At 49.5% G+C, this 21,295-nt stretch overlaps 1 protein-coding gene across 17 annotated transcripts in view; it reads left to right on the top strand.

The window, feature by feature from the left end:
• Positions 1–7,022: 7,022 nt before the first annotated feature.
• The window catches only part of FANCA (FA complementation group A), a 77,615-nt gene continuing 63,342 nt past the window's right edge, over positions 7,023–21,295 (top strand). For 15 of the 17 annotated variants that reach the window (XR_010114535.1, XR_010114536.1, XR_010114538.1 and 12 more), the window contains exons 1-8: positions 7,024–7,179; positions 7,729–7,838; positions 9,375–9,468; positions 13,170–13,312; positions 13,443–13,538; positions 16,328–16,401; positions 18,870–18,982; positions 20,791–20,873. Coding sequence is in view for 10 of the 17 variants with exons in the window: in XM_063613052.1 (XP_063469122.1) it covers positions 7,101–7,179; positions 7,729–7,838; positions 9,375–9,468; positions 13,170–13,312; positions 13,443–13,538; positions 16,328–16,401; positions 18,870–18,982; positions 20,791–20,873 (792 nt within the window). In the remaining 7 variants the exon portion in view is untranslated. Of the gene's footprint in view, positions 7,180–7,728; positions 7,839–9,374; positions 9,469–13,169; positions 13,313–13,442; positions 13,539–16,327; positions 16,402–18,869; positions 18,983–20,790; positions 20,874–21,295 lie in introns of those variants that run through there. The other 2 variants (XR_010114540.1, XM_063613054.1) reach the window with 2 other exon arrangements.

The following is a 21,295-nucleotide window of genomic DNA, read 5'->3' as shown; positions in this document are numbered from 1 at the left end:
CTCGCCATTGCACTCCAGCTTGGGTGACAAGAGTGAAACTCTGTGTCTCAGAAAAAAAAAAAAAAAAAAAGGGACACGCTGACATGTGTCACTTAGACACTAGCTCCTGTGTGAACATGGGGTGGACAAGCTCCTCCCCACATGTGACAGCAAACATCGTCTCAGATGGTGAAAGCACCTCCAGTGCCTGCCCAGGGTCCTGAATGTTGTAAGATGAGAGAAATAGGCTGGGCGTGGTGCCTCACACCTGTCCTCCCAGCACTTTGGGAGGCTGAGGCAGGAGGACTATGAGCATGGGAGGTAGAGGGTGTAGTGAGACGAGATTGCGCCACTCTAGCCTTTGTAGCAGAGTGAGACCCTGTCTCAAAAAAAAAAAAAAAAGGCCGGGCACGGTGGCTCACGCCTGTAATCCCAGCACTTTGGGAGGCCGAGGTGGGCGGATCACCTGAGGTCAGGAGTTTGAGACCAGCCTGGCCAACATGGCAAAACCCTGTCTCTACTAAAAATACAAAAATTAGACGGGCATGGTGGCAGGCACCTGTAATCCCAGCTACTCGGGAGGCTGAGGCAGGAGAATGGCTTGAACCTGGAAGGCGGTGGTTGCAATGAGCCAAGATCATGCCACTGCAGTCCAGCCTGGACGACAGAGCGAGTCTCCATCTTAAAAAAAAAAAAATGCAGAAGTTTCTCACAACTGATGGGCATAATTCTCCCCACACTGCTCAGTGAGAAGGCAGAGGCAGAACAGGCCATTACAAAATATGTGCCAGATCAGAGGACAGATGAACTTTTTTTCTTTTTTTGAGATGGAGTTTTGCTCTTGTTGCCCAGGCTGGAGTGCAGTGGTGCGATCTCAGCTCAGTGCAAGCTCTGCCTCCCGGGCTGAAGCGATTCTCCTGTCTCAGCCTCCCGAGTAGCTGGGATTACAGGTGCCCGCCACCACAGCCAGCTCATTTTTTGTATTTTTAGTAGAGACCAGGTTTCTCCATGTTGGGCAGGCTGGTCTCAAACTCCTGACTTCAGGTAATCCGCCCACCTCCACCTCGGCCCCCCAAAGTGCTGGGATTACAGGCATGACACACCATACCCAGCTTTTTTTCTTTTTTGAGACAGAGTCTCGCTCTGTCGCCCAGGCTGTAGTTGGCATGATCTTGGCTCACCGCAACCTCCAACTCCTGGGTTCAAGTGATTCTCCAGCCTCAGCGTCAGCCTCAGCCTCAGCCTCCCGAGTAGCTGGGATTACAGGCACTCGCCACCAAGCCCAGCTAATTTCGTATTTTTAGTAGAAATGTGGTTTCACCCTGTTGGCCAGACCAAGTTCCAACTCCTGACCTCAGGTGATCTACCCACCTGAGCCTCCCAAAGTGCTGGGATTACAGTCATGAGCCACCCTACTTGGCCTAGACAGAAAATTATATATATTTTTTTTTCTTTTTTTGAGACGGAGTCTTGCTCTTGTCATTCACGCTGGAGTACAGTGGCACAATCTTGGCTCACTGCAACCTCCACCACCCAGATTCAAGCAATTCTCTTGCCTCAGCCTCCTGCGTAGCTGGGAATGCAGGCACCCACCACTACGCCCAGCTAATTTTTGTATTTTTAGTAGAGGCAGGGTTTCGCCATGTTGGCCAGGCTGGTCTCGAGCTCCTTGACCTTGTGATCTGCCCACCGCCGTCTCCCAAAGTGCTGAGATCACAGGTGTAAGCACCATCCCCGGCTGACAATTATCTTTTACGGTGTTTTATATTTGCCTTAATTTTATCTATTTCTGGATTTTTTTTTTTTTTTTTTTTTTGAGACTGAGTCTCGCTCTGTCCCCAGGCTGGAGTGCAGTGGCTCGATCTTGGTTGACTGCAAGCTCTGCCTCCCAGGTTCATGCCATTCTCCTGCCTCAGCCTCCGGAGTAGCTGGGACTATAGGCGCCCGCCACCACGCCCGGCTAATTTTGTGTCTTTTTAGTACAGATGGGATTTCACCATGTTAGCCAGGATGGTCTCCATCTCCTGGCCTCATGATCCGCCCACCTCAGCCTCCCAAAGTGCTGGGATTACAGGCATCAGCCACCGTGCCCGGCGTTTTTTCTTTTTTGAGACGGAGTCTTGCTCTTGTTGCCCAGGCTGGAGTGCAGTGGCACAATCTAAGCTCACTGAAACCTCCGCCTCCCGGGTTCAAGCAATTCTCCTGCCTCAGCCTCCCAAGTAGCTGGTGGGCACCTCCCAGGTGGCGGGCACCTGTAACTACAATAACTATAATTTTTGTAGTTTTGGTAGAGACAGGGTTTCACCACGTTGTCCAGGCTGGTCTCAAACTCCTGACCTCAGGTGATCCGCCTGCCTCAGCCTCCCAAAGTGCTGAGATTACAGGCGTGAGCCACCGTGCCTGGCCGAGATTTTCATTTATTATGTGTAGATCCAAGTTTCTGTTTATCATATTTCTTCTACCTAAAGAACTTTAGCATTTCTTGCAGTGTGGGTCTCCTGGTATTAAATCCTGTCAGGTTCTGTATGTCTGTAAAAGCCGTGATTTGGCCTCCCTTTTTTGAAAAATATCTTTGCTGGGTATAGAAATCTAGGTTGAGGCCGGGAGTGGTGGCTCACGCCTGTAATCCCAGCACTTTGGGAGGCAGAGGCGGGGGGATCACGAGGTCAGGAGATCAAGACTATCCTGGCTAACACGGTGAAACCCTGTTTCTACTAAAAAATACAAAAAATTCGCTGGGTGTGGTGGCGGGCGCCTGTAGTCCCAGCTACTCGGGAGGCTGAGGCAGGAGAATGGTGTCAACCCAGGAGGCGGAGCTTGCAGTGACCCGAGATCGCACCACTGCACTCCAGCCTGGGCGACAGAGTGAGACTCTGCCTTAAAGAAAAAAAAAAAAGAACCCTAGGTTGATGGTGTTTTCCCGAACTTTAATTATGCTGCTCCATTATCTTCTGTTTGCATCATTTCTCATGAGAACTCTGCTGTAATTTTTTTTTTTTTTTTTTTGAGACTGAGTCACGCTCTGTTGCCCAGGCTGGAGTGCAGGTGCAATTTCAGCTCACTGCAAGTTCTTCCTCTTGGGTTCACGCCATTCTCCTGCCTCAGCCTCCCAAGTAGCTGGAACTACAGGCGCCCACCACCACACCCGGCTAATTTTGTTTTTGTATTTTTAGTAGAGATGGGGTTTCACCATGTTAGCCAGCATGGTCTCGATCTCCTGACCTCGTGATCCACCCATCTCGGCCTCCCAAAGTGCTGGGATTACAGTCGTGAGCCACTGCGCCCGGCCAAGACAGAGTTTTGCTCTAGTTGCCCAGGCTGGAGTGCAATCACGAGATCTTGATTCACTGCAACCTCTGCCTCCTGGGTTCAAGGGATTCTCCTGCCTCAGCCTCCTGAGTAGCTGGGATTACAGGCATGCACCACCATGCCCGGCTGATTTTGTATTTTTAGTAGAGATGGGGTTTCTCCATGTTCGTCAGGCTGGTCTTGAACTCCCAACCTCAGGTGATCCGCCCTCCTCAGCCTCCCAAAGTGCTGGGATTACAGGCATGAGCCACCACACGCGGCCAATTTTTGTATTTTTAGTAGACATGAGATTTCACCATGTTGGCCAGGTTGGTCTCGAACTCCTGATCTCAGGTGATCCACTGGCCTTTGGCCTTCCAAAATGCTGGGATTACAAGTGTGAGCCACCACGCCCAGTGCCCCCACCTTTTTTTTTTTTTGAGACAGGGTATCACTGCGTCACCCAGGCTGCAGTGCAGTGGCGTGATGGTAGTTCCCTGCAGCCTTAGCCTCCTGGGCTCAACTGATCCTCTCACCTCAGCCTCCCAGGTAGGTGAGACTAGGTAGGGTCCAGCCCTAAGGGGCTTAGCGGGTGTTCTCCCCATGTATGGAGAGGAGAGATTGTAATTAATAAACACACAAGACAAAGAGATACAGAGAAAACAGCTGAGCCCGGGGGGACCACTATCATCAAGACACGGAGACTGGTAGTGGCCTCGAACGGCTGGGTTCTCTGATATCTACTGCATACAAGACAAGGGGGCAGCGTAAAGAAGGTGAATCTTCCAAGTGATTGACAAGGTGAAGCATGTCACGTGATTACAGGATGGGGGCCCTTCCCTCTTAGGTAGGTGAAGGGGAGAGAGAAGGCAGCATACGTCAGCGTTTTCTTCTCTGCACTTACAAGAAAGATCAGACTTTAAGACTTTTCACTATTTCTTCTACTGCTATCTACTACAAACTTCAAAGAGGAACCAGGAGTACCGGAGAAGCATGAAAGTGGACAAGGAGCATAACCATTGAAGCCGAGCACCACAGGAAGCGGTTTAGGCCTCCGGATGACGGCGGCCAGGCCTGCATGGTATCCAGCCTTCCACAAGAAGCTCGTGGAGCAGAGCGTTCCCTGACTCCTCCAAGGAAAGGAGACTCCCTTCCGCGGTCTGCTAAGTAACGGGTACCTTCCCAGACACTGGCATTACCGCTTGACCATGGAGCCCTCAAGCGGCCCCGACGCAGTCGTGACAGAGGGCTCACCTCTTGCCTTCTAGGTCACTTCTCACAATGTCCCTTCAGCACCTGACCCTATACCCACCAGTTATTCCTAGGTTATATTAGTAATGCAACAAAGAGTAGTATTAAAAGCTAATGATTAATGTTTATAAAAAAAATTTTTTTTTTTTTTTTGAGACCGAGTCTGGCTCTGTCACCCAGGCTGGAGTGCAGTGGTGTGATCTCGGCTCACTGCAAGCTCCGCCTCCCGGGCTCACGCCATTCTCCTGCCTCAGCCTCTCCGAGTAGCTGGGACTACAGGCGCCCGCCACCACACCCGGCTAATTTTTTTGTATTTTTAGTAGAGACGGGGTTTCACCGTGGTCTCGATCTCCTGACCTCGTGATCCGCCCGCCTCAGCCTCCCAAAGCGCTGGGATTAGAGGCGTGAGCCACTGCGCCTGGCCTAATGTTTATAATAATTGATAATTGTCCATGATCATCTCTATATCTAATTTGTATTATGACTGTTCTTATTCTAACGATTTTCTTTATTATACTGAAACAGTTTGTGCCTTCGGTCTCTTGCCTCGGCACCTGGGTAATCAATCCTCTACCCACAGGACTACAAGCTCGTCACCACACTGCGCAATACCAAAAATACAAATTTTTTGTATTTTTTGTAGAGATGGGGACTTGACATATTGCCCAGGCTGGAATTCTTACCTTTGTTACTGGCCATCTTCTCTGGCCATCTTCATGGTTTTCTCTCTGATTTCCACAGTTTGAATACAGTGCATGTGTGACGCAGGGGATCGTATTTATCAAGATTTGTGTGTGCTATGAGATCAGGTCTACATTCTGTGGTCTTTCATTATGTTGGGAAAATTGTTGGTAATTTTCTCTTTAAACATTTTTTCTGATTTGTTCTTTCTTCCTCTTTTGGGAGTCCTATTACATGCATATCATTTGATATTTTCCCACAGTTCTTGAATGCTTTTTTAAAAAAACCTTTTTTTCTTCTTTGTTTCCCAATGTGGGTAATTCCTATTTTTCTCAGCTGTGTTGATCCTACTGCTGCCCCATCAGAAGCAGTACCTGTTATCGCGTTCTTTCTTACAATTTGATGAGTTTCCTCCTCATGCATATTGTTCACCTTTCATATAAGAGACCTCCACATATTAATCACAGTTATTTTAAATTTCCAGCCTCTTTCAATTTCTCGGTAACCTCTGAGTCTAGTTCTGTTAATTGCTTTGTGTTTTTTGTTTGTTTGTTTTGGAGACAGGGTCTTGCTGTTGCCAAGGCTGGAGTGCAGTGGAGCGATCTCAGGCTGTTCTCTGAGTTCACACCATCGCCCTCGACCAGCAGATTGCAAAGTGTCCGAGTCGGGCCGTGCAGGAGTCTTTGTGGGGGTTTCATGAACTCCGAATTCTCATTCCTGCTCCATCCCCCGCTCAGGAATCCAAGGCCCCACTCTCTGCCTCGGCTCACAAAGAGCATTTGTGGTGCTGAACATCATCTAAGCAATCAACACAATAAAGACGCCTGCCGGGAACGTGGCCCTTGGGCTGAATCCCTTCAGTGGTTCCAAGGCCACTGCCAGAGGATGGGGACCCGTCTCCAGGGCCTCTACTTCCCCAGGGCTTTGAGGCACATTAGCTTCCCCTAGGCAATCGCTTTTACGAATTCTTATGTTTGGTTTGGTTTTGAGACAGTCTCGCTCTGCCGCCAAGGCTGCTTAAAAGATAGGGTCTCGGCCGGGTGCGGGGGCTCACCCCTGTACTCCCAGCACTTTGGGAGGCCGAGGCGGGCGGATCAACTGAGGTCCGGAGTTCGACACTAGCCTGGGCCAACATGGCGAAACGCTGTCTCTACTAAAAATAACAAAAATCATCCAGGCATGGTGGCGCGCACCTGTAATCCCAGCTACTCGGGAGGCTGAGGCAGAAGAATCACCTGAACCCAGGAGGCAGACGTTGCAGTGAGCTGAGATCGCGCCACTGCACTCCAGCCTGGGCGACAAAGGGAGACTCCGTCTCAAAAAAAAAAAGACAAGAAAGAAAAGAAAGAAAAGTGATGGGGTCTCGCTCTATTGTCCAGGCTGGTCTGGAATTCCTGGGCTCAAGTGACCCTCCAGCCTCGGCCTCCCAAAGCGCTGGGACCACGGGCGCGGCCACCGCGCGGTCTCCGGCTGCCGAAACGCCGCCCTGCGCGGGGACCGTTCAGCCGCCGGCAGAAACAGCGGCTGCCCGGAGCTCAGAGGCGCGCGCCGCTTCGCGCTCCCCGCGGGGCTCTGAGCCTGCCTCGGCTTGGTTGGCCAGGTGGTCTCTTCAGGACCAACCCCAGTCATTCTAGGCAGGAACCACGCCTGAGGGGCCGCAGTCTGCCCGCGGGAGACGCCCTCGCTGACTACACCGCGGCCGCAAAGCCAAACCCAAGCACGACCTCACCGCGCGCAGGCGCCTCTCCACGACCAACATGGCTACGACGCGAGGCCTCGACCTGAGGGGCGTGGCCAGGCCGCCGCCAGCCAACGGGCGTGCGCGCCTGGCCGCAGCCAATAGGAAGGCAGCGCGGGCTCGGGCGCAGGGAGCCGCCGCCAGGGCTGTAGACTTTCAGGCCATGTCCGACTCGCAGGTCCCGAACTCCGCCGCAGGCCAGGACCCAGAGGGCCGCCGGAGGTCCTGGGCCGAGCTGCTGGGTAGGAGGGCGCGGCAGGCCGCGGGAGTGGGCGGCGCCCGGCCCGGGACGGTTTCGCCGGTTCCCCGATCCCTTCCCGCCCGAGCCTCCGCCGGTCGGATGCCCGGACGCCGCGCCCGGGGGGGTTCTGCGGGGTGGGCGCCCGGCTGGGGCGGCGCGGCTGCGTCGGACCCGGCCTCGACCCGGCCCGTCCTGCGCCTGGGCCGACGCCCCCAGCCCCTGTCCGCGGGGCGCCGCCTTCTTTCCCGAACGCCGCCCCCGCCGGCCGCGCTGTCAGAGCCGGGCCTGGGGTGGGCGGCCTGGGGCTCCCCTCAGCGCAGAAGCCGCCCCTCGCTAGCCGTTCCCGGGCTCCCCTGCCTCGGGCCTTCCTGGGCCGTCTTCCCTGGTGTCCGCTCTGGGGCCGTTTCCGTTAGTTTCTGGGGAGGAGCCCCGGCTTGTCTTTGGGAGGGTGTCGCTGGTGGGTTTCTCCGCGGCGTCCACCTGCGCGTCGGGCCGGGGGCCCCGTGTGTCAACTGTGCTATGATGGTTTCGAACTGACTTCTCTCCGTAGCGGGAAGGGTCAAGAGGCAAAAATATAATCCTGAAAGGGCACAGAAATTAAAGGAATCGGCTGTGCGTCTCCTGCGAAGCCATCAGGACCTGAATGCCCTTTTGCTTGAGGTAAGAGGAAGCTGGTGTCCGTCTGCGGGCAGATTTCGGTTCGGGGTTTTTGAGTCCAGCCGCGGCACAGCTTTCCTAAGAAAACACCCGAGGCGGCGGGCGCGGTGGCCTGGCCCGCAGAGGGGAGGGTCGCCTGAGCCCAGGAGTTCTGGACCAGCCTGGGCAACGGGGTGAGACCCCGCCTCTTTTATTAAAAACAACAACAAAAAAAGACAGTCCGGGCGCGGTGGCTGAGGGCTGTAATCCCAGCATTTGGGGAGGCCGAGGCAGGTGGATCACTCGATGTCAGGAGTTCGAGACCAGCTTGGCCAACATGATGAAACCCCGTGTCTACTAAAAGTACAAAAATTAGCTGGGTGTGGTGGCGCACGCCTTTAATCCCAGCTACTGGGGAGCCTGAGGCAGGAGAATTGCTTGAACCTGGACCCCGGAGGCAGAAATTGCAGTGAGCCGAGATCATGCCACTTGCAATCCAGTCTGGGTTACGGAGTGAGACCGTATCACAAAAAAAAAAAAAAAAAGTCCGGGCGTGGGGGCTCACGCCTGTAATCCTAGCACTTTGGGAGGCTGAAGTGGGTAAATCACTTAGGTCAGCAGTTCGAGACCAGCCTGAGCAACATGGTGAAACCCCGTCTCTACTTAAAATACAAAAACTATCCTGGCGTGGTGGCAGGTGCCTGTAATCCCACTGCTCGGGGGGCTGAGGCAGGAGAATCGCTTGAACCTGGGAGGCGGAGATTGCAGTGAGCGTGATCCCGCCTTTGCACTCCAGCCTGGGCGACAGAGTGAGACTCCCTCTCAAAAAAAAAAAAAAAAAAAAAGGAAAATAGCCCAGGAGGGAAGCATTACTTACACACAGCTTGTGTTTATGCACAGAGCTGGAATTTTTTTTTTTTTTTTTGGGACGAAGTCTCACACTGTCGCCTGGGCTGGTGTGCAGTGGGATGATCTCGGTTTACTGCAGCCTCCACCTCCTGGGTTTCAGCAATTCTCCTGCCTTAGCCTCCCGAGTGGCTGGGACTACAGGCGTGCGCCACCATGCCATGTCAATATTTGTATTTTTAGTAGAGACAGGGTTTCACTATGTTGTCCACGCAGGTCTCAAACTCCTGACCTTGTGATCCGCCCACCTCGGCCTCCCAGAGTGCTAGGATTACAGGTGTGAGCCACCGCACACGGCCTGGAGCTTGAATTTTTTTTTTTTTTTTTTTTTTTTTTTGAGACGGAGTCTGGCTCTTTTGCCCAGGCTGGAGTGCAGTGGCGCAGTCTCGGCTCACTGCAAGCTCCGCCTCCCAGGTTCACGCCATTCTCCTGCCTCAGCCTCTCCCAGTAGCTGGGACTACAGGCGCCCGCCACCACGCCCGGCTAATTTTTTGTATTTTCAGTAGAGACAGGGTTTCATCGTGGTCTCGATCTCCTGACCTCGTGATCCGCCCGCCTCGGCCTCCCAAACTGCTGGGATTACAAGCGTGAGCCACCGCGCCTGGCCTGGAGCTTGAATTTTTTAAATGGAGTTCGTTGTGTTTTGGATTCTAGGTAGAAGGTCCACCGTGTAAAAAATTGTCTCTCAGCAAAGTGATTGACTGTGACAGTTCTGAGGCCTATGCTAATCATTCTAGTTCATTTATAGGTAAGTTATAGCTTCATTTTCTCTGTTTTGAATTGCAGAAAACTTTTTATATAGTAACCATGGTTTGCTAAATTAAGTAGACATGTAAATTTCCTAAGGCGTTGGGTTTCCACTGGTGTGTGTAGTCGCAAAGTCTATGTGATGTTTGTGTGACTTGCTCTTGGGCTTCTTAAGATGCTATGTTTAAAAGCAGCGTCTGACTCAACCTGCGACTCAGAAGCAGTAGGACCCAGAGTGTCCCTTGCAAAAACATGGGATATAGCAACAACAGGGATGTGCCCCTCGCTCATGGAAGTGGTGAGACAGGTTGTGGTGTGCCCAGGAGAGTAGATGGGAAAACAATTTTCTAGGTACCTCCTTCTCCCCCCAGTTTGAGAGTGGGAGATAGGGAAAGTTCTGGGTCAACAACAGTAAGTTATTTTCTGATCCTTCACGTCTTTGTTATGTGATGATTTGTTTCTATTAAAATAACCTTCAGTAATAGCGCTCCCTTGACAACTGGTCACTGAATGTCATTGGCAAATGATACGGATTTTCACTGCCATGATTGTATTTGAATTTCACAAATTGCATATTATCATTCCAAAAAACCAAGCTCAGCCACACAGATAAGCCTTTAATTCATGAATTTTTGAGTTTTTTTTTTAGCTAAAGATATAGCTAGTACATGCACGCGCGCACACACACACACACACACACACACACACAGTAAAAGCCTTGTAGATAAAAACAAACTTTGCCAAGGCGGGCAGATCACGAGGTCAGGAGATCGAGACCACGGTGAAACCCCGTCTCTACCAAAAATACAAAAAATTAGCCGGGCGTGGTGGCGGGCGCCTGTAGTCCCAGCTACTCAGAGAGGCTGAGGCAGGAGAATGGCGTGAACCCGGGAGGCGGAGCTTGCAGTGAGCCGAGATCGCGCCACTGCACTCCAGCCTGGGTGACAGAGCAAGACTCCGTCTCAAAAAAAAAAAAAAAAAAAAAAAACAAACTTTCCCATGGAGATAAATTGCAAACAAGTGACTAGAAATTGGCATTGTCGGCCGGGCACAGTGGCTCACGCCTGTAATCGCAGCACTTTGGGAGGCCAAGGTGTGTGGATCACCTGAGGTCAGGATTCAAGATGAGCCTGGCCAACATGGTGAAACCCTGTCTCTACTAAAAACACAAAAATTAGCCGGGTGTGGTGGTGGGTGCCTGTAGTCCTAGCTACCCAGGAGGCTGAGGCAGGAGAATTGCTTGAACCTGGGAGGCAGAGGTTGCAGTGAGCCGAGACCCCTCCATTGCACTCCAGACTGGGCAACGAGTAAAACTCTGTCTCAAGAAAGAAAATAGCATTGTCTACTTTTTTTTTTTTTTTTTTTTTTTTTTTTTTTTTTTAACAGACAGGGTCTCACTCTGTTGCCCGGACTGGAGTGCCGTGGTGCAATCACGGCTCACTGCAGTTTTGACCTCGTGGGGTCAAGTGATCCTCGCACCCCAGCGTCTTGAGTAGCTGGGGCTACAGGTGTGCGCCACCATGTCTGGCTAATTTTTTTGTAGAGACACGGTTTTGCCATATTGCCCAGGCTGGTCTGAAACTCCTGAGCTCAAGCAATCCGTTTACCTCAGCCACCCAAGGTGTTGGCGATTGCAGGCGTGAGCCACTGTGCCCCATCTGTCTGCTTTTCTACTGACAATTTCACCAGCAGTTGATGATTTCTCGTACTATAATTTTAAGCTTCTATAACTATTGGAAATTTTTTTTTTTTTTTTTTTTGAGACGAAGTCTTGCTCTTTTGCCCAAGCTGGAGTATAGTGGCACCATCTCGGCTCACTACAATCTCCGCCTCCTGGGTTCAAGCAATTCTCCTGCCTCAGCCTCCTGTGTAGCTGGGATTATAGGTGCCTGCCACACCCAGCTAATTTTTGTATTTTTAGTAGAGACGGAGTTTCACCATCTTGGCTAGGCTGGTGTGGAACTCCTGACCTCGTGATCCACCCGCCTTGGCCTCCCGTAGTGCTGGGATTACAGACATAAACCACCGCGCCCAGCCTGTAAATTTTTTACTTATGTATTGATAATGTGTTTTTAGAGCCAGTACGTTACAATAACAGGCACGTACTGCAGTTTCCTGTTTTTTGTTTGTTTGTTTTTTTGTTTTGAGATGCAGTATTGCTCTCGTTGCTCAGGCTGGAGTGCAATGGCGTGATCTATCCTCACCGCAACCTCTGCCTCCGTAGTTAAAGTGATTCTCCTGCCTCAGCCTCTTGAGTAGCTGGGATTACAGGCATGCACCACCACGCCTGGCTAATTTTGTATTTTTAGTAGAGATGGGGTTTCACCATGTTGGTCAGGCTGGTCTCAAACTCCCGACCTCAGGTGGTCCACCCGCCTCAGCCTCCCAAAGTGCTGGGATTACAGGCGTGAGCCACCACGCCCGGCCCAGTTTTTTTTTTTTTCTTTTTTTTGAGACGGAGTCTTGCTCTGTCGCCCAGGCTGGAGTGCATTGGTGCGATCTCGGCTCACGGCAAGCTCCGCCTTCCGGGTTCACGCCATTCTCCTGCCTCAGCCTCTCGGAGTAGGTGGGACTACAGGCGCCCGCCACTACGCCCAGCTAATTTTTTTTTGTTGTATTTTTAGTAGAGACGGGGTTTCACTGTGGTCTCGATCTCCTGACCTCGTGATCCACTCGCCTCGGCCTCCCAAAGTGCTGGGATTACAAGTGTGAGCTACGGCGCCCGGCCACCAGTTTTTTAAAACAATTAATTTTGGCTTGTGCGGTGGCTGACACCTGTAATCACAGCAGTTTGGGAGGCCGAGGTGGGCGGATTAATGAGGTTGGGAGTTGGAGACTAGCTTAGCCAACATAGTGAAACCCCATCTCTACTAAAAATACAAAAAATTAACTGGGTGTAGTGACGCGTGCCTGTAATCCCAGCTACTTGGGAGGCTGAGGCAGAAGAGTCGCTTGAACCAGGGAGGCGGAGGTTGCAGTGAGCCGAGATGGCCCCATTGCACTTCAGTCGAGGCAACAGTGCAAGACACCATTGCAAAAAAAACGAAAAAAAATTAATTTTGGAAAGCAAATAAATTAGAAAATGGCTTATTGGCATTGTCTGCTTCCAGGTTGCCCACCGTTTCTCACTTTATTGAACGCAGACCAGTGGTTGGTCTCAGGAGAATGGTGGCTGCCTGCAGGCTGTTAGTGAGGTTCCACTTGGTGGCCTGCAGACTGAGCACAGCTGTGACTGCACCTGTTCACCAGGTGCATGGCAGAGCATTGGGAAATCCCTGCCTAATTTATCACAACCATCAATGTGAGTCAAGAGGAGCAGGCTTATCTCTGAAGTAATTGGAAAAACAATGTAATTGAAAGAGCCTGGTGGAGTTCTCAATCTATTGTGCTCCTTTGTAAAAAGATGATAAAGTTCTTGGTCTGAATATATTTCTTTATCTTGCTCCTTTTGTGTCATGGGAAACGTAACGCATACGAATGTATAACTCTGGGTTCAGGTGTTGCCACCAGTTTTGTTGTGAGCTGCTTGGGTCATCAAATTCTAATTTTTATCCCACATTTTTCGCTTTGCATCTATTCTCCCCCTTTAAAAGGCAATTTTTTTGTGCTGCATCTTAAAATAAGGCATTTTAAACAGCAAGTCTTTGGTTTTAGATTTTGTCTCGTGTTAAGAGAAAGCTATGGTTTTGTTTTGTGTTTAAGGCTCTGCTTTGCAGGATCAAGCCTCAAGGCTGGGGGTTCCCGTGGGTATTCTCTCAGCTGGGATGGTTGCCTCTAGCGTGGGACAGATCTGCACGGCTCCAGCGGAGACCAGTCACCCTGTGCTGCTGACTGTGGAGCAGAGAGTAAGACACCAGCAAAGATGAGGAAACCTGCCCGTTGTTACTTTTAAGCTGGTTGGGAAAATAGGACATTTCTTTAATATTGTTTCAGGTAATTTGTCTGTTTTTTAAAAAATGTAATCTCTCCTTTCAGAAGAAGCTGTCTTCCCTGTTAGAGTTTGCTCGGTATTTATTGGCGCACAGTATGTTCTCCCGTCTTTCCTTCTGTCAAGAATTATGGAAGATACAGGTAAATTTGAGATTGCAAATCTGACTCGCCAGTGTTCTAGGCAATGTTCTGTTGATCTGTATGGAGGCAACAGAGTACCTGGGTTTTCTTGGGAATTCTCCAAGCTTCTCATTAATTACAGAGAGTGGATCAAAAAGGGTTTACAAATCATCTGTGGATTAGAAAGAAGTACCTTCATTTGCCATTTTTGTCACTATTCACCTATCATTAGTAATATTTATTAGAATAGAATATATTATAAAATATTTTTAGCCTTCTTGGGTGTATTATTATGGAGAATTTTCCAGGATAGTATAGTAAACTATTAAAAAAATGTATATTTTTTTTTTCAGAGACGGAATCTTGCCTTGTTGCCCAGGCTGCTCTTAAAGTCCTGGCCTCAAGCATTTTTCCAGGGCAGTATAGTAAACTAAAAAAAAAAAAAAAGTTTATAATTTTTTTTCAGGGACAGGGTCTTGCTATATTGCCCAGGCTGGTCTTGGACTCCTGGCCTCAAGAAGTTCTCTGTCTTGGGCCTGTCAAAGTGCTGGGATTACAGGGATGAGCCACCATGCCCAGCCTAATGATAAAATATAAAAATGATTCTTACCTGCTCTTTTTTGAAGCATTTTGAACTTAGTAGGATTATAGAGTTTTGATGAATGGAAAGAATGCAATACATTTAGTGGTACTAAACAAAATTAGCAAATACTTAGAAAAAGCAAAGAACCTAGGCGATCATTTATTTATGTTTTTTTTTCCCCATTCTTTCTTCTTCTTTTTGTCTTTTTCTTTTTTCAGACAGAGTCTCGTTCTCTCGCCGAGGCTGGATTGCAGTGGCACCATCTCGGCTCACTGCAACCTCTGCCTCCCAGGTTAAAGTGATTGTCCTGCCTCAGCCTCCCGAGTAACTGGGACTACAGGCGCCCAGCACCACACCTGGCTAATTTTTTGTATTTTTAGTAGAGACGGGGTTTCACTGTGTTAGCCAGGATGATCTCGATCTCCTGTCCTCGTGATCTGCCCACCTCGGCCTCCCAAAGTGCTGGGATTACAGGTGTGAGCTACTGTGCCTTGCGTTTTTTTTCATTTTTGAGACAGAGTATTGCTCTGCCGCCCAGGCTGGAGTGCAGTAGAGGGATCTTGGCTCACTGCAACCTCTGTCTCCCAGGTTCAAGTGATTTTCCTGCCTAAGCCCCCTGAGTAACTGGGATTACAGGCGTGTGCCACCATGCCCAGTTAATTTTTGTATCTTTTTTTTTTTTTGAGACGGAGTTTTGCTCTTGTTGCCCAGGCTGGAGTGCAATGGTGCGATCTTGGTTTACCGCAACCTCCACCTCCCAGGTTCAAGCAATTCTCCCGCTTCAGCCTCCCGAGTAGCTGGGATTACAGGCATGCGCCACCACGCCTGGCTAATTTTTTTTGTATGTTTAGTAGAGACGGGGTTTCTCCATATTGGTCAGGCTGGTCTCGAACTCCTGACCTCAGATGATCTGCCCACCTTGGCCTCCCAAAGTGCTGGCATTCCAGGCGTGAGCCACTGCACCCGGCTCAGTTTTTGTATCTTTCGTAGACATGAGGTTTCACCATGTTGGCTAGGCTGGTCTTCAATTCCTGACCTCAGGTGATCTGCCCATCTCGGCCTCCCAAGTGCTGGGATTACAGGCGTGAGCCACTGTGTCCGGCCTTTCCCATTCTTTTATCCAGCATACATTATAGAATTCATTAGATTTTTCAGTTATTGCTTTGGTCGCTGCCCTCATTATCATCTAGCTGAGGAAACAAGCCACTAAATCCACAAGAAGTGTGATGATACAGGTGCTCACAGGTTTGCGAACAAGAAGATGGGCACGCATATCAGACTGGAGAGTTAGGAAAGCCTTCCTGCACGGACTGTGAAGAGTGCGAGTTAGGGGCCGGCTGTAGTGGCTCACACGTGTAATCCCGGCACTTTGGGAGGCTGAGGCGGGCGGATCATGAGGTCAGGAGATGGAGACCATCCTGGCTAACACGGTGAAACCCCGTCTCTACTAAAAAATAGAAAAAACTAGCCGGGCGTGGTGGCAGGCACCTGTAGTCCCAGCTACTCAGGAAGCTAAGGCAGGAGAATGACGTGAACAAGGGAGGCGGAGCTTGCAGTGACCTGAGATTGTGCCACTGCCCTCCAGCCTGGGCGACAGAGCGAGACTCTGTCTCAAAAAAAAAAATTGCGAGTTAGGGGGATGAGAAGGGGAGGCCGCAGGGAGATCAGGGCCGTGTGACTGGGGCACAGTGTTCGCAGTGTGTGGCACAGGGTCTGAGCTAAAGCACGGAGGGTTATCAAATGGGAGAGGGTTGAGTGAGAAAGACAAGGGCACAGGGCACACTGAAGCCTGACCTTTGTCCTGGCAGCTACGAGGAGCCAGTGAAGGCTTCTGAAGGAGAGACTGTCATGTCAGTTGTGTGTAATACTGTGTTGGCTGCAGTGTGGAGAAAGGGTTGGAAGTAAGCTACACTGGAGCCCCTGCTGGGAGCTGGTCAGGGCCAGTGCTGAAGCAGTAGGAAGAGGGAAGAGGAGAAAGGGTTGGAAGTAGGCTACACTGAGTAGGAAGAGAGAAGGAGGAGAAGCAAGTGTTGGGCAATGGTGTGTGGGTGCCCAAAGGCCAGGGAGTTTGAAAACCAGGACAGCTTTGTAAAAGATTGTTTCAGGCTCTAATTTTTGCTTGAGGTTAATTTTCCATATGGCATGGTTGTTAAGAACTTAAGCTGAACGTTTTGTGGGAAAATGGATTCATAAAGGACTCAAAATGCTGGATTTGTTTGTTTTTCAGAATTCTTTGTTGCTTGAAGCGGTGTGGCATCTTCATGTACAAGGCATTGTGAGCCTGCAAGAGCTGCTGGAAAGGTAGCATACTAACAATGATTCAGTGTTAGCGTTTTTGCAATCTAGTCTAGTATAAATTATATTTCAAAGCCCAAAATCAGACGGGTTTGATTTTTAGCTTTGAAATACAATTTATACTAAACTAGACCTGGAGGAACTATTGCTTTATTATTTCAGAACATTTATGGTATTTTTTTCTTTTTTGTTTTTTGTTTTGAGATGGAGTGTCGCTCTTGTTGCCCAGGCTGGAGTGCAGTGGCACGATCTCAGCTCACTGCAGCCTCCACCTCCTGGGTTCAAGCGATTGTCGTGCCTCAGCCTCTCAAGTCGCTGGGATTACAGGCGCCTGGCACCACACCCAGCTAATTTTTGTTATTATTATTATTATTTATTTTTTTTTTTAGAGACAGAGTCTCATTCTGTCACCTAGGCTGGAGTGCAGTGACGTGATGTCGGCTCACTGCAGGCTCCACCTCCGGGGTTGATGCCATTCTCCTGCCTCAGCTTCCCGAGTAGCTGGGACTACAGGCACCCGCCACCATGCCCGGCTAATTTTTGTATTTTTAGTAGAGACTGGGTTTCACCATGTTAGGCAGGATGGTCTTGATCTCCTGACTTCGTGATCCACCCACCTCGGCCTCCCAAAGTGCTGGGATTACAGGCGTGAGCCACCGTGCCTGGCAATTTTTGTTATTTTTAGTAGAGATGGGGTTTCGCCATGTTAGCCAGGCTGGTATCGAACTCCTGACCTCAGGTGATTCCCCTGCCTCGGTCTCCCAAAGTGCTGGGATTACAGGCATGAGCCACCTTGCCCGGCCTTCTTTTTTTTTTTCTTTTTGAGACAGAGACCCACTCTGTCGCCAGGCTGGAGTACAGTGGTGTGATCTGGGCTCCCTGCAACCTTTGCCTCCCGGATTCAAGCAATTCTGCCCCAGCCTTCTGAGTAGCTGGGACTACAGGCGCGTGCCACCACACCCAGCTAATTTTTGTATTTTTAGTAGAGATGGGGTTTCACCATGTTGGCCAGGATGATCTTGATCTCTTGACAGTTGTGGGATTACAGGCATGGGCCACCGTGCCCAACCGGAATAATATTTTTTGTTTTTTTTTATTTTTTTTGAAATGGAGTTTTCCTCTCATTGCCCAGGCTGGAGTGCAGTGGTACGATCTCGGTTCGCTACAACCTCTGCCTTCTGATTTCAAGCGATTGTCCTGCCTCATTCTCCCGAGTAGCTGGGATTACAGGCTACCCGCCATCATGTCCGGATAATTTTTGTATCTTTAGTAGAGATGGGGTTTCACCATGTTGGCTAGTCTGGTCTTGAACTCCTTAGCTTGTGATCCTCCTGCCTCGGCCTATAGCAAAATTTCGTCTCAAAAAAAAAAAAAGAAAAGCCTGTTTCCTAGCATATCCACACCTAATCTCAGCCCCAATATCTATGAAGCAAAAATGGCCAGAATTAAAGGGAGAAGTAGACATTTCAGCAGTAATCATTAGAGGTTTCAATACTCACCTTTCAGTAATGGGTAGAACAAGTCAGATTAAGAATGATATAGAAGTTGAATGCTACAAACCAGCTGACCTGACTGACTGGAACACTCTACCCAGTAGTAGCAGAATGTGTATTCGTAAGTTGAAATGGAACAGTCCCCAGGATAGAGCATAAGGTTCAGGCCAAGGCCAGGTGCGGGGCTGACACCTGTAATCCCAGCACTTTGGGAGGCCGAGGCGGGCAGATCACCTGAGGTCAGTAGTTCTAGACCAGCCTGTCCAACATGGTGAAACCTTGTCTCTACTAAAATTACAAAAATTAGCCGGGCAAAATGGCAGGTGCCTGTAATCGCAGCTGTTCGGGAGGCTGAGGCAGGAGAATCGCTTCAACCCGGGAGGCGGAAGTTGTAGTGAGTTGAGATTGTGCTATTGCACTCCAGCCTGGATGACAACAGCGAAACTGTTTCAAGAGAAAAAAAAAAGGTTCAGGCCATAAAACAAATAGGAATAAATTTAGAAGGGTTGATACGTTCTCTAACAAATGAATTTAATTAGAATCAACAACAGAAGGGAATTGAGAAAATCCCCAATATTTGGAAGTTAAACAACATAATGGGTCAAAGAAGTCACAAGGGAAGTTAGAAAATAACTTGAGACTGGGCACAGTGACTCACACCAGTCATTCCAGCACTTTGGGAGGGCAAGGTGGGAGATTGTTTTGAGCCCGGGAGTTTGAGTCCAGCTTGGGCAAAGTAGTAAGACCTCCAGCTGGGCATGGTGGTATGCGCCTGTTGTCCCAACTACTCAGGAGGCTGAGGTGGAAGGATTGCTTGAGCCTGGGAGGTCGAGGGTGCAGTGACTGTGATTGTGCCACTGCACTCCAGCCTCGGTGACAGCAAAAAACTGTCTCAAAAAAAATTGAGATGTATGGCTCAGCTCAATCCCCTGATGATGGGATTGAGTTGAGCCATAGGTCTGCCTCTGTGTGTGTCTCCAGCCACCCCGACATGCATGCTGTGGGAGCATGGCTCTTCAGGAATCTGTGCCGCCTTTGTGAACAGATAGAAGCATCCTGCCAGCATGCCGACATCACCAGGGCCATGCTTTCTGGTGCGTTCACGACAAGATTTGGGTTCTTGGGTAAAACTGATTTTCATCTGTGATGATGCCTTCTGCTCTCAAGAGCTCTGGGAGACAGAACAGCCTCTCTCTCTGTGGTCTTGGGAACCTGGCATGACAGACTCCCAGTCTCAGCCTGTTGTGGGTTTGCATTTAACTTGACTGGTGTGGAAATACTAGTGAGTTGGCATTGACATAAGTTTAAGTGTTTCCATGCACCTTTCCCATAGAGTGACCGCAGCTGCTTCCTTCTGTCGCCCAGGCTGGAGTACAGTGACGCGATCTCGGCTCACTGCAACCTCCACCTCCTGGGTTCAAGTGATTCTCTGCCTCAGCCTCCTGAGTAGCTGGGACTGCAGGCACGCAGCACCATGCACGGCTGTTTTTTTTTTTTTTTTTTTTTGTATTTTTAGTAGAAACGGGGTTTCATTAGGTTGGTCAGGCTGCTCTTGAACTCCTGACCTTGTGATCCACCTGCCTCAGCCTCCCAAAGTGCTGCGATTATAGGCGTGAGCCACCATGCTTGGCCTTCCTGAGGAATGATATTACGAGAAAAACTTGGGACTGTAATGTCCTCCCACAAACTAAGAAGGTGCTGAGAGACCAGAGGATGGCTCGGACCAGGAGCCAGTCCAGCTTGAGGAGTAGTTGGGCTTGTCAGGACTTATATTCAGCGCACTCCTGGATGGCGGCAGGACAGCTCTAGAGAGCTGCCCCACCACCCATCTGTAAGGCGCCTTGAAGCTCGTTTTCTGGCTCTTTCTTTGCCTGCTGTGTTTGAGTGATGAGACTCTTTTCCTTGGTGAGTTCTCAGATCCTCCCTGGGATATTTGGGTTCTCAGGAACACCTGCTGGGAGACCCATGCCACTACAAGTGACACCTACAAAAAAAAAATTAGATGAGAAACTGATCTGTACAGTAGCTTGTGGGTTTTTTCCTTTTTCCTAAAGCTTTTTGGTGGCATGAGCGACGTAGCGTTCCTGAACTACTATAACCTGGTCCCAGATAGGTTAAATTTAAATCAGAGTTAGAAAATCTTTTTGATTTCAGTACTCTTGATCTTATTTTTTAAAAAGCTAAGAATGCCTTTCCTCCCCCATCACATTCCTCAGAATAGGATGCTTCTGGGTCCCTGTAGTCCCTGTGGTATTGGAGATTGGCAGGCGAGACAATCCGTAAGACCTCCCTTGGAAGCCATTTTTATTTAAGAGAAAAAAATTGGGCTGGGTGGGGTGACTCATGCCTGTAATCCCAGCACTTTGGGAGGCCAAGGCGGGTGGATCACGAGGTCAAGAGTTCAAGACCAACCTGGCCAAGATGGTGAAACCCCATCTCTACTAAAAATACAAAAATTAGCTGGGTGTGGTGGCGGCACCTGAATTCCCAGCCACTCGGGAGGCTGAGGCAGAGAATTGCTGGAACCCGGGAGGCGGAGGTTGCAGTGAGTGAGATCGCACCATTGCACTCAAGCCCGGGTGACAGAGCAAGGCTCTGTCTCACAAAAAAAAAAAAAGAAAAAAATCTTACTATAAACTTGTTCTCTTTCAAATAGAAGTGCAAGAGGAAAAAGACTGGTTCATCTAAGGGTTCTAATTGGGTTTGGTGAATGCTAGTGTGGCTGTGATCAGGTGAGCAGTAACTTCTGCAGCATTCGTCTCAGGTTAGGAGCAGCTCACAGGGGTCCTCGTGGGCCCCAGCCATATGCTCTCCCGCCCCTCTGAAGTGCATGGTCTGTGCCATTCACAGTTGCTTGGAGACCATGCTGTCCATAAATAACTTTGGTTTTGTGGTTTTTCAGATTTTGTGCAAATGTTTGTTTTGAGGGGATTTCAGAAAAATTCAGATCTGAGAAGAACTGTGGAGCCTGAAAAAATGCCGCAGGTAGGAGGAAAAGTCAAGTGAAGAGTTTAGCAGAAGGAGCCATCCTTACTCCAAGTGTTGAAATTATCTACATGTCTCTCTACTGAAATGTGCTGTTTGTACCTATTTACCAGGTACATGTGATACTTGTTCTGTGTGTAGAGTGTAATGATCAAGTCAGGGTGTTCAGAGTCTCCGTCATCTCCAGTATGTATCATTTCTGTGTGTTGGTAGCATTTCACATATTGCCGTTATTTTGAAATATACAATGTTTTTAACTATAACCACCTCAGTCTGCTGTGGAACATTAGAACTTACTTCTTTTGTCTAGCTGTATGTTTGTACCCGTTAACCAACTCTCTTTGTTCCCCCACTGCATATACCCTTCTCATGTCTGGTATCTCTCATTCTACTATCTACCTCCACAAGATCCACTTTTTAGC

Source organism: Symphalangus syndactylus, chromosome 11, assembly GCF_028878055.3.
Source record: "Symphalangus syndactylus isolate Jambi chromosome 11, NHGRI_mSymSyn1-v2.1_pri, whole genome shotgun sequence".
NCBI lineage: Eukaryota > Metazoa > Chordata > Mammalia > Primates > Hylobatidae > Symphalangus > Symphalangus syndactylus.
This window is presented reverse-complemented; position numbering and strand designations above follow the sequence as displayed.